General features: G+C 35.9%; 2 protein-coding genes across 3 annotated transcripts; both read left to right on the top strand.

Moving 5' to 3' along the window:
- The first annotated feature begins 1074 nt into the window (after positions 1 to 1074).
- Positions 1075 to 6391, top strand: LOC148958933 (tRNA-splicing endonuclease subunit Sen15-like). 2 transcript variants are annotated; one of them, XM_089111210.1, is made up of 7 exons: positions 1075 to 1224; positions 2517 to 2598; positions 2802 to 2881; positions 3442 to 3500; positions 4375 to 4445; positions 4609 to 4662; positions 5083 to 6391. In XM_089111210.1, the coding sequence occupies exons 1-7, from the start codon at positions 1165 to 1167 to the stop codon at positions 5085 to 5087; spliced, it is 411 nt and encodes a 136-aa protein (XP_088967336.1). In that variant the 5' UTR covers positions 1075 to 1164; the 3' UTR covers positions 5088 to 6391. The 2 variants fall into 2 exon arrangements, with proteins under 2 accessions (XP_088967336.1, XP_088967335.1); XM_089111209.1 differs by lacking the exon at positions 4375 to 4445 and having other exon boundaries at positions 1090 to 1224; positions 5083 to 6379.
- A 2496-nt stretch (positions 6392 to 8887) lies between these two features.
- LOC135693675 (prostaglandin E synthase 2) lies at positions 8888 to 13891 on the top strand. Its single transcript, XM_065212211.2, has 5 exons — positions 8888 to 9528; positions 11212 to 11405; positions 11886 to 12086; positions 12249 to 12366; positions 12712 to 13891. The coding sequence occupies exons 1-5, from the start codon at positions 9001 to 9003 to the stop codon at positions 12868 to 12870; spliced, it is 1200 nt and encodes a 399-aa protein (XP_065068283.2). The 5' UTR covers positions 8888 to 9000; the 3' UTR covers positions 12871 to 13891.
- Positions 13892 to 15352: the final 1461 nt, after the last annotated feature.

Below are 15352 nucleotides of genomic sequence, written 5' to 3'. Positions count from 1 at the left end.
TTGCGGTCGGCCTGAGCGCAAGCCTTCCCAAATATTTGATAATCCACAACATTTTTCTACCTATAAGCTGCTTTTTGCGAATACTCTTTGCGTGATACATCATTTCAAATCTAATTATTTTCCTTTCTTTACTTTGTGACTGTTGAAAAGAGAAAAAGTTTCGTCAATGTGGGGTCAGAGTCTATTTGTCATGATCCGCATTCCGTAATTCAAGTCAAAAGGCTTGCCAGTATAGTCAGAATTTACGGACCAGGGCATGCGGTAGACCTGAGCGCAAGCCTTGCTAAATACATGATGATTTGCCGGGACTAACTTTCTGAAACTTTACACATGGAAGCATCTTCAATTCTAACAACTCTCACAGCTCACTATTTTCATCTTAGTTAACTATGAGAGTAAAAAATGAGCAGAAACTGTTGCTCCTGTTCGCTCAGGCTCTGCAGTGTGTTAACAATTTCGCAATGTGGAGAGCTCCTTCTTGCGGGAATCCCCAGCTTCATTATAGCATAAAAAATTCTTACATTAGGTGGGCATTAGGTGATGCCTTTTCTTGAGGAATATGAATAAGAATAAAATCATTTGCAAAGCAGTTTTAGCACTAGGAGTTATTCTGAAAATTCTTGCTAAACAATTGAGCCTTTTTCAAAAACTTTCGCATGGATGATAATTTTTCCCTTGGCCCCCCTTCATTTTCCAACCTCTGTCGGAGCCTCTGATGCAAAGAATAGACACCTTGATTGATTAGAATTAGAGTACAAATGATTTGTTACTTTGAAAATCAAAATTTGCTATCACGATTATCATTTATTACCGCTTGTATTTTTTAGAAACTGAAATTACCATTACATTTATTCAACATAGCCGTTTATTTTATGTTACCGCATGCCTAAGTTCTGCGCTCACGCTACGCCACTGCTCACGAGTTAGGATTTTCCAAAGAAAATGTCAAAGCACGCTGACGAAAAGGTGCTTTACACTGTATTTTGAAATTACACTGTATTTTGAGTTGCGGCCCTGTTATGCATTTCACAAATCAACTTTGGCCCCCTGTTTTATAAAGGTTGCCGACCCCTGCTTTATAGAGATCAGGAAAATTTCCAAAACGAGGCCGCCATTGAGAAATTATTATCGAGGATTTGAGAAGACCACATCAATACTGTTGTCATGAAAGAAGCAACAGGGAATAGATTTGATAGAAGTGAATGGTTTTATAATCACCCAAAGGTTTCAATAAGTGCTTTCTGTTCCTTATTTATTAAATTATCGTTTTTGTCAACACTTTTGATTTTTTAAAGTTGACTGCTTGAAACAGTATAGCCATAGCCCGTGCTTTATGAAACTAAATTTTTTGTCGAAAATTGCCTGTAAAAGTGGCATGTTTTTCTTAAAACTTACACTGCCCAAATGAACTGTTGCATCTCTAGATTTGTTCACAAATTCACAATGGGGTCTTACGACGTTTCATTAAGTTGTCTAAAAACCATTTGGCAATGAATACACATGTGTACACCAACAAATCCAACATCCATGCTGCATGCTAGCTCCTAACTTTTTAGAAGTCATTAGTGGGTCAGGTATATATGTTTATATACCTTAGTGCATAAAGCAAGGCAAGTCGGCTTTTATGCTAACAGTAGAGCCATAGTTCTTGCTCCCTTCCATCCAGGCTCTCCTCGATTCAGGAAGTGAGCTACAGATCTGCTCTCCTAAATGGCTCTAAAAAGCAAATTGCTCGCCTTGAAATCAATTTTCCCTTTGTTTCTGTTCATATTCATTTATAAATTAAATAACACACCCAGAAATTACTAGGAGAGCGTTTACTGCTCCTCTGGTAAAAGTCTTATGGCCAGGCCTGTAGTAACACTATAATTTATAATTTTAATTGCCTCACGGATCAGCAAGTTTATGAGGGTTTATGCAGGTCTGACCGGCAAATCGGGGGTACCTTTGGAGCTATTCCATATTTTTGAAGATTTAATGAAGAGAAAGATGACATTGATTAAGATATTGAGTAAAATAGACCCTAAAACAGACTCTTTTGGAACCCCAATTTTTTTTCCCAGATAACGAAATGAATAACTTATTCTTTCTCTTGGCTGGCTTTCTTGTAAGTAGTTTCTAATAAGGTCCAAAATGTTTGTGCTCAGTTTTGATCTATGTCCACCATTTCTCATGCTTCTAGAATAATATTTTGCTTGCCATTTATACATCCAGAACCGTTGTTGGCCATTGTGCTCTGGGGGCTGATCCGATTCAGCCCCCAGAGCACAATGGGTGTGCCATCCTTTATTTGCCATCCTTTATTTGGCAAAGTGGGTGAGCCATCCTTTATTTGCCAACAAAACTCCTAAATTTTACAATGGAATTTTTTTCCAACAGGGGTGTCATATCCCCACATCCCCCAGGTAGCAACAGCCCTTCCTGCATCTATCAACAAATGATGCAGGCTTTTTCTTTGTGTGTAATAAAATAAATGTGGGTGTCAATGTGCATTCAATTTTATCTCCATTTTCAAGGTGACAATTTTGAGGCAATCAGGAATAAATGATCAAAATTTGATATTTCTGGCTATTGCAGTGTACATCAACCTTATTGAAGGTATCAGCAGTCTTGTATTTGGTTTATTTACTTTTAGCCCAATATTTAAACGAGTTGGATTCTGAAATTATCCTATCTTAACATATCATTTTGAATTGTTTGTGCAATTTTTGTCCAATCATTGTGACATTGTTTTAGAACTAGACTGCTTCAATGTTTATGCACTGCTTGAAATATTTTTGAAGAAATATTTTTGTCATTAGTTTGTCACTGGTTTGATGTGAAACTTCATGCATTTCCAAGTCTGCAAAGGGTACTAATAAGTGGTTCAAAGAAAAAGGAGGTACTGGTTTTTTGTATTAAGGTTTAATACCCGATCCATCAATCATTTCTTGTAAATATTGTTTATAAATTTGTCCCCCTGATTAGGTTATTTTTATATATGTTTGCTAAAACATCAGTAAAGGCACCCTTCAGTATTTTGTTTGACTCTTTCATTGTTCCAGTTATTTTTTGTTCAAAGGATGTGAACATGTTCAATACCAGTATTTTTAAGAAGAAAATGTAATGTAATGTAATGTAATGTAATGTAATGTAATGTAATGTAATGTAATGTAATGTAATGTAATGTAATGTAATGTAACGTAACGTAATGTAATGTAATGTAATATAAATAATTAATAAAACAAAAACCTATAAGTAAATATCACCAAATGTATGTATAGTCTTTATTATATTAAATAAAATTAGGCTAGAAAATATGTACAAGCATAGAGATAAAAAATGACATTATATGTAAGGATGTTATTTATGTATGAACCCTCTCTATTTTGTAAAGCAAAAAAGGTTATGAAAATCAGTTATGAAAAATGTGATAGAGATATACTGTACTTTTATTTTCAGGATCTGGGTAGAGAATTCTTTTTACCGATTAGTGGTAGCTCTGTGTTTCAGCCAGAGAGGTTAGTTGTACATGTATAGTTTTTTGTGGTAATTCAGCATGATGAGCTAAAATTAAAAAATAAGAATTTAAAAGCAAAATGGTTTTTCACTGCCAGAGAAACAACTGATTTGATGAAGCCATTTTGTTATGTTTTTAGCAAATGTGAATCTAGTTCAAGGATTATGCTAGAGATAAGTGTACAAATTTAAAAGAGAGAATGCACGTTGGCATAGAGTAGGTCATTCATTCATGAACCCAACCGAGTTGAAAATACAGTTCAGTTGGTCAAAAATGCCCAATTAAAAGGCAAAACTTCCCCTTCGGCCTATTGGATCAAGCAGACGATTTGTGGATGCCTGAGGCAACACAATGTTGTTGATAGAAGGGGGATTTTGGAATTTTGATTTTTCGATATTGTTAAAATAAAAACAGTCTTTGAAGCAATTTCTATTAATATTGTTTGTAAAATTATCACAGGTAAGCAAAGTTTGTGATTTGAGCTGCTAACATTTTTTGTAACAATTTATTTTGGGAATTGATCTTCTCTAAGGGTTTGTAAGCATTTTGGGAATGCAAATCATCTTCATGAAAAATAGAAACAGAATATTTCTTTAGCTAAGAGTACATAAAATAAAATAATGAATCTCCTAATATTGTTCTTTAAGCTTGAAAGCTAAATAAAATATGGAATAATAGTTCAGAAAAATGAAAATAAAGCTTTTGTAAGGGACACAACTATGAACTGTCTTCAAAGTAAAGCCAAATGCCTTCCCAGAGAAGCTGTTGGCTTAGTTTCTAACAGAAACGCTTATCTTAGTTTGTGTTGTTGAATCTAGAGATTCGTTCAGAGATTCGTTTTCTGTTGATAATAAAAAATACCATCTCTTTTGTAGCATAGCTGTGAAAGATATACAGCCAGAGCAACCACATGGAGTAATGAAAGCAGACCAAGTAGATATGCCAGATGTCATATGCTACTTTCATCACCCAGGCCATTACCCCTCCCCTCCCTGCAAGGATGCCATTTGTGTATGACCCCTCTTTTTTGTAAAGCAGAAAAGTTTCATGCAGTCTTCAAGTAACAAATGTCACATTTTAACATATTCTCAACTAACCTTTCCTTTTAGCGTGTCAAGCTTGTGGGATACAGAGGAATTTCGTAATCTTACTGATCAAAAGAGGTATGAAAAATTTCATTTTAATCAATCAAGTTTTTGATAATCTTTAAATGTAACTTTGTTGAAGATCTTTGACTTGCTGCTGACTCAGGCTGCTATTGGAGCTTTCCTAATGCTTATTCTCTCGCCCCATTCCCTCGTTCTATTACCTGAATTCCAACACTTTTTTTTTATACCTACAGTAAATATATTATTAAAAACGGTTTGTGCAAGAGGTTTTCTTGTTTTCTTTTCCTCTGATGTAAAACTGCTTCTAAATTTTATTTTCTTTGCCTGTCACTTGTCTCTGCTTTGTCGTCTTAAAGTTTTGTCTACCGATTTTTATCAAAGTGTAGAAGAAGTAAACATGTTTTAATCAAGTTAAGCAAAACCTTTATTTTTAAAAAAGCATGGAATTTTCCTATATCTGTTGTTCTATTTTAGTTTAAATATAGCCATTGTCAGTGGAAGCTCAAAGATCCTTTATTACAAGGTCTCGGATGGTCTTGTGCCATGCGTCAATACATCGAGCTAAAGACTCTTGAAGAAAGGATGTAAATTGCAAAATATGTCAATATTGGCAACAGTTTTCCCCACTGAAGTATTGAAGTATTTAGAATTTAGAATGTCTTTACGTGACACTGAAGTCAAGTGAAAACAGGCGACACTGAACTGTTCTATTTTTGCTAAAGAATATGCTCTCGGTGCATATTATTGTTATAAAAGTGAAGGAAAATAGAAGAGGTCAGATTCACGATCCTTTACATTTGTTGGGGTGCTGAATGTGTTGCAACCCTCTTTCCTACAATTTCAATCATTGTGGGGTTGACCATAGCGTCGTGGAATTTCGCATAAATTTGCTAAATTTATTCAATATTAATACTTTAAGTTTTTTTAAATTGTCTGCTAGATGATTGTAACCCCTGTTCTACCCTCAACCAGTTTGTCCCCACTTGCATTGGAGCCCTTGCTACGCCAGTTGTTGTCTCCATACCCTCGTTAGTTGGCAAGCATTGTCATGGGCTCCGACACGGGACGGAAAGAGTGGGGGGCAGGGGAAAATTTAACACCTGAAACCATTTAAGCCATTAAACCAGTGGTAGGTTTATCCATTTTGACACAACTTCGTGTTGGACTTAGCAAGCTGAATTTTCACAAATTCAAACATAACTTCAGTGATACCCTGAATCCTTTAAATTCCCAGTAAATGATGGTATTGAGGATACGGAACACTTTTTGCTGCTCTGCCATGCTTATGATACAGATAGACGTGATCTTCTTGACAATGTGAGGGCTATATTGCAACCCCATGGATTAACAAACCTTTCGAATGAAGCTTTACTGCAAATAATTCTTTATGGTCACGAAAAATTATCTTTAAATTCAAATACAAAAATTCTTGAGGCAACATTAAAATATATTCAGACCTCTGAAAGGTTTCATTAAGTAGTTTTATAAATTTTCTCTCCTATGTAATTTGTCTTTCATTGTTCTTGTTTTGTTTCGTCAATGTAGTTTGTCCTTGTTTTTTGTTTTAACATCCAAATTGTAAATGTCTTTAATTATTAGTAATCTGTACCATGTAATTTGCAACATTTAATGCAACCTTAATTTGAATCAAATATGTTTAATGTAATGGCCACAGGGTTGCTATGTATTTCCATGCTCCCTGTGGTATCGTCTTGTAGTTGTCTGTTTTGTAAAATTTTATGAGAATATATAAAAAAAAAAAACCATTTAAGCATTGGTATTTTACCAAATAGCGTAAAGCTAGTTGCTTTGAACTCATTGCTATAGAGACAACTAATGTTCAATTGTACTTTTCGTGCGATGTATCAGCAGACATCAAAGTCGATCAGTTTGCCATGCTTAACGACATCTTGTATGCTTTTCTACCGAATAAATAGTCATTAGCACCGAAGTCAACTCACAATTCATTAATGTTAGTTCATTAATTTAATGAACTTGAAAAGTAAAGTCACACGACTAACAATCACATGGCATACATTTACGCTTTGACCTCGGGGGGGGGGGGGGGTACTCCCATTATGGCCTCAAACTACTTCAAATACCCCCAAGTGGTAGTGTTATTATTGAAACAGGGTCATTTGTTAGCCTTTGGTAAGACCCTCAAATTGACTGGACGCCTTGTCAGGCTTTGATCGGTGATTGAACTGTGAATCTTCTACCACTCCTGCTTCAACCTTTCTTACTTCGATATGTGCACGGCAGCGAATGAACGAACAAAACGTAGACGGACGATACGAATCCTGGTCACGGCACCAGTGTAGATTACAATAGCAGTAAACTCATCTTTAATGCCTGAGCCTCAATTGAAGAATTGAGGTCTTAACCAGTTATGAAAAATGGCTGTAGGCGCGTCATGGTGATCAAATTTTAAGGGAGAGCAATGAGACTGATTTTCATACAAATTCGTTTTACTGTATTTTAATAGTCGAGAAGAATTTCGTTTGAGTTTAAATTATATTCAAAGGTATTGCCAATGTAGGTTAAGCAACATTTCACCAAGATTTGGCAACAGAGAGTGAGGAGTCGAAACGTCGAGGTCTGGGCCAAGACTTTGGTTAAGAATCTAAGAGATCCCTTTTCCTTTGCCTAATCTTAAACAATTCATCCCTGGCATACAAGTAGATAAATATGAATAATTTCACAAATCATCGCTGAGAAACAAGTCTCTTATGCCCAATAGTGCTATCCGATTTTAAGAAAAATAATAGACAGATAAGAAAATTGCAAAAAGTTCAATATTTGCTCATTGTTTTGAGTTATGATATTGAGTCATGAGCATGATATGGGTTTGAACAGAAACGCCTGCACTGGAAATGTACGGGAGAAAACTGGTGAATAGGGGACCAATAAATTACCGTTTGACAGGCATGAAGCCAGCACTGAAAAGATGGGCGGGCAACAGGGGCGAAGCCAAAAAGTTTTTCCTGAGGGGTAAAGTTTTGCTTTTTGCCGACAAAAGGGCGTGTCTCACTCTTTTTGGGTATGGTCGTAATTTTGAATGCTGCTTTTATGTGCTTCTACTTTGATATTTAGAATCCTAAAATTTAAATTTGAAGCATTTTTAGTGCCATGCTTTGAAAGTTAAGCTGCTGCAGAAATCTTAATACGTTGCAACTGTTGCAAAAAGATTAAAATTATACTACAGGGTGAGAAAAGCATTATGTGCTGACGGACAAGGGGGAAAGGGCCCTCCTTTAGGGACGCTCCTGGTGGGCAATGCCGAGTTAAACAGTTAAGATCGGCTTGTCAATTTAGCGAAGCGAAGGAGCTCATTGCTTGTTTTTTGAAGGCGAGAACTTAAGTAACGGTATTGAAGAACCTTCAAAAAATTGATACCTCGCAATTGATACAGAATTTGTTACAGGTTTATCATCTTGCAATAGTATATAGGATAAAGAATTTTTGCATTGTAATGAGTTTTTGTAGAGTCTTTGTAATCTTCCTTCACTGGCGATTAGAGACGCAAACATCTGAAGAGAAGTCTTGTTTTTTATTACATATTGAAAAAACAATAATAAAAAAAATTAACTGTAAAAGGGAACTGCGCCATAATGATAAGTTCAAGGGAGCCTTATCATTTCGTTTACTCGAAAGAAAGTTGTCAATTGACTCTCAAATATTTAAAAAGTACCCAAACTGCAGTGACATCAAAGATTGTTGTTCAAAATGAAGGAAGTTTCAGTCTCGTTTTGCAGCTTGGCGTCTTCGATGGAAGCATCAGTGCCGAAAACAAGCATTGAACGCAGGCTGAAGCATATCAGCAGTTGGATCGACTCGGTCGGTGTAGCATTGTGTGGACTGGTGCACAGTCGATATTAGTTTGCACCATGAATGCACAGATGCATAAACCTTGTTGAGATTTTTTTCGAAAGTCGTGTAGGTAGACGCCGTTTTCTAAGTTTTTAGACAAAAACACCTTTCTATTCTTAAGTTTTTGGACGGGAACAGAGGGGCAAATAATTCTAGTTGGGCAGGCTGTGCCCCCTTGGCTTCGTGCCTGCCCATTGTGTTCTTTGTTGTTCATAAGGGCATAATTTGGCCCCTACTGCCCCTGTTAGCTTAAGTGTGACATAGCCTACTGCCTCTTTTTTCATGCGGCCCTGTTAGATTAGAAAGTGGGGAACTCCTTGCCGCACCCCTTGTTCGGTTGTGGGTAGTTGTGAGTCACTTGCAGGTCAGAGGAAATAAAAGACACGATAGAAAATAAGACAACGTAATTCTGTGAGCGAGGCTAGAGTAACATGTTGCACGGTGCTGTTTGGTCAGAAATCAGAGCACGGTGGGAAATAAAGCAATTTTTTATGTAATTTTATAAAGCTGTGTGTTTTCAGAATGGAAACATCAAGGAGAACGATTATTCTTGCAAGAAATATCATTAGATCTACTAAAACTGTGCTGATACAAAACCAACCATCGCAGATGAGAGTATCGACCTGGTCAGAAGGCCTAAGAGGGACCCTCTTCTCCTTACGTAACAAGAAGCAGAGTAGTTTTTTGAAGCGTGCAGGTTCACTTGCAGCAGGTTTTACTGGAGGGATTGTCATGGTGAAAAGCTTTTCTGATTTTTCAGTTCAAGCCTTGCCAGGCTGGTTTGTGAGCCTTTGTATGAACGATACACACGAATTTGCTTCAGATCGTCTGGACACATCCGATGATTTTACACTATCCAAAGAAAGCCCTAATTTGAAGGTGAAGCTGTACCAATATGAAAACTGTCCATTCTGTTGTAAAGTACGAGCATTCTTGGACTACTATGGCATTGAATACGAAAAAATTGAAGTAAATCCATTGCTAAGGAAGGAAATCAAATTTTCAGAATATCGGAAAGTGCCAATTGTCATTGTCAACGAATCTCAACAGGTAGAGTTAACATATGGAGTTACCAAGTAATTTCTTATTAATGGCTTTGAAAAAGCAAACATTTCATAACAAACTGGCTAAAATCTTTTTCGTCTGACATTCTTCAGAGCATAAAACGTCTGAATGAGGGCCCGAAAGAACACAATGAAAAATATATTATACCCAGTTGTGGATCAAAATAGACCAACCTGAAAAATGCAAGCACAAGACCGGTATAGTTGACCAATCAGTGCTGTGTGCCTAAAGAAAAATTACCACTGGAGTCCAAGAGAGAAAACAAACTCCTTCTGTCTACACAATGGCGGCTTTTTCGTTTGTATGTAGATTGATTCCAAAACTGTTCTATCCTTCTCCCCAATCTTTGGGTTGTGCGTCCTATGAGCCAGAATCACACTGGCATGTAAATTCATCAACAACAGAACTTTTTTGGTTGGTAGAAACGCAATTTCCTTTTGAATGGATGGAAGGGCTCTCCTAATTTTATGTTCTGAGGAGTGTCAGACAAAAAAGCCTCTAGCCAGTATGTTATAAAAAGTTTGCTTTTTTCAAAGCCATTTTCAAATTCTGTACTGTCAAAGAACTGATCAAAATTTTTTATTCAAATCGTTCCCTATTTTGAAAAAGGGTAATCTAATTTTGGTGAATAAACCACCAGATGGTCTGGCCTGTCTTTATTTTGGCTGCAAAACAAATCCTTTGTGCAGAGACCTGCCAAGATATCAGTACTCTTATGGACTTGTCAGGGTGAATCTGACAGACACAGTGCATCAAAGATTTTTATCCAAAAGTATTTTGTGCCCCATATCCTAATTTTTCAGTGCCAAATCATTTAAAATTTTGTTTACACATGCAACTTTTTGGTCTTATTGTGTTTGTACAACAAGTTGGATGAGGTTGAATGGAAAGTCAGTGTAAACAATGCACTTGTATATTTTCGAAAAAATTTTAAATGATTTGGCACTGAAAAATTAGGATATGGGGCACAAAATACTTTTGGATAAAAATCTTTGATGCACTGTGTCTTTCAGGCATGCAGATTGCTGCAACTTTCATATTTGAACCTATTGCAATCTACTACAACCTGCTACCAATTTAGGATCAAATTCTTATTTTCAAGTGATGTCGCAGAAAATGGAGATAAGTGGTCTGAAATCTGCACTTTGATGGTGTTTGTTAAAAAATTTGTGATACCCTCAAGTAAACTACTTAATTGTCATTAAAATGAAATTGAGGTTGAGGAAGAGGTGTTTTTTAGTTTCCTCACAAATCCTTTAATGATATAATTGATTGAATTTTCAGGGGGGGGGGGGGTGTATTCTCCTGTCCGTGGCTATACATTATCAGGCCTCTCATTTGGAAGCCTATGATGGTAGAAGATGTTGTCAGTCAGGATCAGCATCACAGTTTGGTTAATGTTTCAGTCAACAAACTCATGGGCTATGACACAAGGCTTTTTTTTGTTTGTTTGTTTTTATTTGTTTCTATCTAGCATCATACAGTAGTTCTTAAGACACTGAGAAGCTATGCTTATCAAGCAGTGTTCTGCCCCTTCTCCCAATACTTAGATAAATCAGATTAGAGTATCTAAAATTGGTGTGTCCTCCACCAAAGATGGAGGACACACCGTTCTTTCAATCTGGCTACAGATGTTGCAGTGCTAAGGTGTCTATTTTTATTTTGCAGCTCAATGATTCTTCACTTATTATAAGTATTCTAAGATCATACATGCTTGGCAAGGGATCACTAGATAGCCTCCTTGCTTTCTATCCCAAAATTGAGGTTGAAGGAAGCAAAGGGAAAAAGTTTGAATACCAAAACCGCCATAATGTTATGTACATGGAAGCCATGGGAACGAAAGATGAAGCTTTGGCTGTGAAGTGAGTTTGCACTCTTAGAGAAAATATTAAATAATGATGTTTATTTGAGAAAGATGTAAAGAGAAGTGATATCGCAACTTAAATTCTGTTCACCTTTCTTGTGGCAAGTCTTTCTTGTATAAAGTAAGTTTCTGAATGCAAGCTACTCTGGTATAATGGAACAGTTCACATTGCTGCTCTTCTTTATTTATATGCAATTAATTTGTTGTTCTGCATACCTTTTTCCAGTCTGTATACATTTATTTTGAAAAAATATTTAGATATTACTCCAAATCTGCATATGAATCAAGTAGAATGTTTAACAAAACTCTCTGATACTTAGTAGTACTCAGTATTCAAAAGAACAAGGTGCCCAAGTTCAAGATAATAACACCATGTGCATCCTTCATTTCACTCTTTCAAAGTATCACTATAAGAGTTTCATTATTTCTGCACTGAAAGTGTCTTTTCTAATCAATGTCAATGATTCCTGTTTTTCAGAGAGGAAATGAAATGGAGAAAATGGGTCGATAGTTCTCTGGTACATATGCTTTCTCCCAACATCTATCGAACAATGGCGGAGGCACATCAAGCATTTGATTATTTTTCAAGTGCAGGAAATTTCAGTGCATTTGAAAGACTCATGGCAAGATATTGTGGGGCTGTTTTCATGTATGTTGTGTCAAAGAACCTTAAGAAGAGGTAAAAATACACAGCTTATATTACTATTACAACCAACATACTGTCCATTTCAATATTCACTCTATTTGAAGTTATATTTATCATTTTGGTTAAAGATAAAGCTATAGTTTTCTCCTTTGGTAGCTTTGGCAGCCAAATTGATTTTTCACTTGATTTTTGCAGATACAATCTTAAAGACGATGTGAGGCAGAGTTTGTATGGAGATGTAAATCAATGGGTAAAAGCAGTTGGAAAGAAAAGGGAGTTCATGGGTGGTGACAGACCAAATCTTGCAGATTTGGTATGATTTCTATCTATTCAAGGCTGTTCTTTGTTCCCTTTGACTCATAACCATTTGACAGTTTAATCATGATAAGATGTATAATTGAAGATGTTTGGTTTTGAAATTGAAGACTATCATAGCCTATTGTAAGGGAAATTAGCAGTAGGGGCAAGCCTTCATTTTTTTAAAGAGAAGGACAATAGCTTATTTTTTAAAGCAATAAAAGGTCTCTGGGCCTGGAGGGGCAATTGTCCCCTAGTTATTGTGTTGAGAAAGGCCCTGTCTGACATGATGCTACTTTTTCACCCAATGCTTTTATCTATGTTTCTTTATAGCAATCATTTCTATTGCTTCTACTTGCAGGGGGTTTATGGTGTGCTTAATGCCATTGAAGGTCTTGATGCATTTAATGACATGATGAAGAATACCAATATTAAACCATGGTATCAAAGAATGAAGAAGGCTGTTTCAACCAAAGAAGGACATGCAGAATACGAGAACCTGATTGCAAAACTCTCCTAATCCTTGCATGGTGGAAGATCATCAAAATTTAGGTTAAGAAGATGTTTGTCAATGAGAATATTGATGATCATCTTTGACTAGAAAATTCCCTAAGAAGTGTATTTTAAATTCAATAGATGCTTTTCAAACATACACTTTGTTTTTTATATCCTTTTAATTGTAAAGTAAAGCAGAAAAGTTATTTTTAAGATTGTTTTAATCATGCAACCATAATTATTGTAGACAAAGCAATGAAAAAAACAATGCCGTCAAAATTACTTGGAGCATCCAGCAATGTGCATTGTTTATTCCATTTTTAGTTCTTTGCACAATTTCCAAATGCTACTACTCCCACCCTATCCCCTCTCCCCCCATAAAAATGTTGATAATCTAGACAAATATCATATTAGCCACAATTAAAAGCATACTTCATAAAATCTTTTTTTCCTACATTAAACCAACATTATTCCTAGGGTTCCTGAAAACTTAGGTTTGTGTTCCAAGACTTTTTGCAGAGATTTTGGCTTAGTGATTTTTATTAAGATTTTTTTATTCCTCGTCTTTCTAATTCCCTCATGAACCATCAATTTTGCAAATTTTTAGTGGATATACGTTTCCTGTTAGATTGCTGCACGAAAGGACATCAAACATCAATAAAATGCCTTAACATTCAATAAGCAAGTAAATGTCTACTTCTAAGCAAGTACAGAAAGGGGTGTTGTGAGTCGTTTCCTGTTGTCTCGATTTAGTTCTTTAAAGTTGATCCATAAATATTGTTCTGTTAATTTAGTATTTCATCAGATCTCCCATTTTCAGTTGTATTAATTTTTGTTAACTTTAATTAGCCCCCCCCCCACTTTTGACAAAATTAGGAAAAATAAACGAAAAGAAATAGAAGAAATGTATAGCGCAATAATCTTTTCATTGATTTAATTTCAAAGGAATCGTGTTGTTCAGGTTTGATTACGTTTATTTTCATATCGAGACATATTTTATCCAGATTAAAAGATCTGAATAATATAATAATATTGCTATACTTTCATTTATTGTTTGCTATGAATGAAAAACTGTCACGAACGTCACGAGGATAATCGAGGTCTAGGCAGGGTTTTTTAACGTGCAGTTCTACACAAAAATGCAGTTCTAAAAGCTTTTTATGCACTTGTAAATAAAAATCTGTGCTGTTCTAAAATTTTTACTTTAATGCAAAAAAAAGTCAAGAAGATTGTTGCAAAAAGACATACAATAACAAAAACGGTAGAAAAAACAAACAAAAAGTTTCACTTTTGAAACAAACAAAAGTCAACAAAGATAGCGCTCAAATCGAACAAACACATTTTGGGAAAATTATTGGTATAGAAAGACATTCGATGAAAAAAGATATAGCGATTTCGAAACTTCACTGAAATTTTTTCGTTCTTGAATCTAGGGCCAGCGAAGCCGGAGGGGGTTTGGGGGGCCATGGCCCAGAGGTGGCGCCAGAAATTTTCCGACAGAGGGGCTGGAGCTTCCGACAGGGGGCTAAAATGACGAAAATAAGCAGTTTCCGTTCGTTGTTCTGTCAAATTTGCTCCGATAATAACCTAAAATCTCCTCCGACGGGGGGGGGGGGGGGGGTTGGGCTACATGCTTCCGACGGAGGGGCTGTAGCCCCCCTAGCCCTCCCCTGGCGCCATCACTGCCATGGCCCCTCTACTTTTCCGCAGAGCATAAAATTATGAACAAAAGTGGAAAGAAATATAGTATATCATTCTAATTTTATTGTAGTTATTGTGCCCAGTTTTCCCTTAAATATGCCCTTAGCTCTAGCTTGTTTATTTTGTCTTTATAATAGAAGACGTACATAAAATGGAATATGAGAATTTGATCGAAGAAATCGGTCATTATCCAGGTTGTAAAACGAGTAACATCTTGGTTTAGGAACTTAGTGCCAGCACAAATTGACGGAGTTTTTTTTTCATGGCCTGAGCTGAGCTCACAAGGTCTATTTGTTAACAAAAAGTTTCTCAGAAACATACAAAGCACCTTATTTCCGAAAAATTTACGACTAACATATGCTGTCAAATAATATCCCAACAGTACGAAATGCTTAATATTTTGTTTGTAGTTGAATGCTCTTCTGTTGATCTTTCATTGCTAATATTTTACATTAAACCGTGTTCCATCTTGTTTTGGTACTTTTAAATCTAAAAATAGTTTCATTAAGAGCTATATTATAAAGGTTATTCTAAAACTTTGCAAAACCTTTCCTATTTCAAGTCAACATTACAATAGACGAGACTATGGGACACATTAATTGAGCAAAACAATCGCTTTGCTTCTGGTTTCCAACATGTTTAGCCTCCTAAATCGTTTTAACCCCCAACATTCTTAGGCTCAGAATAAAAGAAATTAAAAAATTGAGGCTCAGCAAAAAATAGGTATTCTTATCAAAAGGTGTCTATTAATTGTATTCGTATTGCAGTTAAATTAAACTAAATCATTCATAAATCTCTTTTCTTCA

This window comes from Rhopilema esculentum, chromosome 11 (assembly GCF_057945365.1).
Source record: "Rhopilema esculentum isolate cy_ngs chromosome 11, ASM5794536v1, whole genome shotgun sequence".
Taxonomy (NCBI): Eukaryota; Metazoa; Cnidaria; class Scyphozoa; order Rhizostomeae; family Rhizostomatidae; genus Rhopilema; species Rhopilema esculentum.
This window is presented reverse-complemented; position numbering and strand designations above follow the sequence as displayed.

Coding starts and splice junctions, on each gene's coding strand:
- LOC135693675 (XM_065212211.2), top strand. CDS start 9,001: ATGGAAACATCAAGGAGAACGATTATTCTTGCAAGAAATATCATTAGA. Junction 9,529..11,211: donor TTGTCAACGAATCTCAACAG/GTAGAGTTAACA, acceptor TTTATTTTGCAG/CTCAATGATTCTTCACTTAT. Junction 12,367..12,711: donor GACCAAATCTTGCAGATTTG/GTATGATTTCTA, acceptor TTCTACTTGCAG/GGGGTTTATGGTGTGCTTAA.
- LOC148958933 (XM_089111209.1), top strand. CDS start 1,165: ATGAAAGAAGCAACAGGGAATAGATTTGATAGAAGTGAATGGTTTTAT. Junction 2,882..3,441: donor GTGGTTCAAAGAAAAAGGAG/GTACTGGTTTTT, acceptor TTTTATTTTCAG/GATCTGGGTAGAGAATTCTT. Junction 4,663..5,082: donor AATCTTACTGATCAAAAGAG/GTATGAAAAATT, acceptor GTTCTATTTTAG/TTTAAATATAGCCATTGTCA.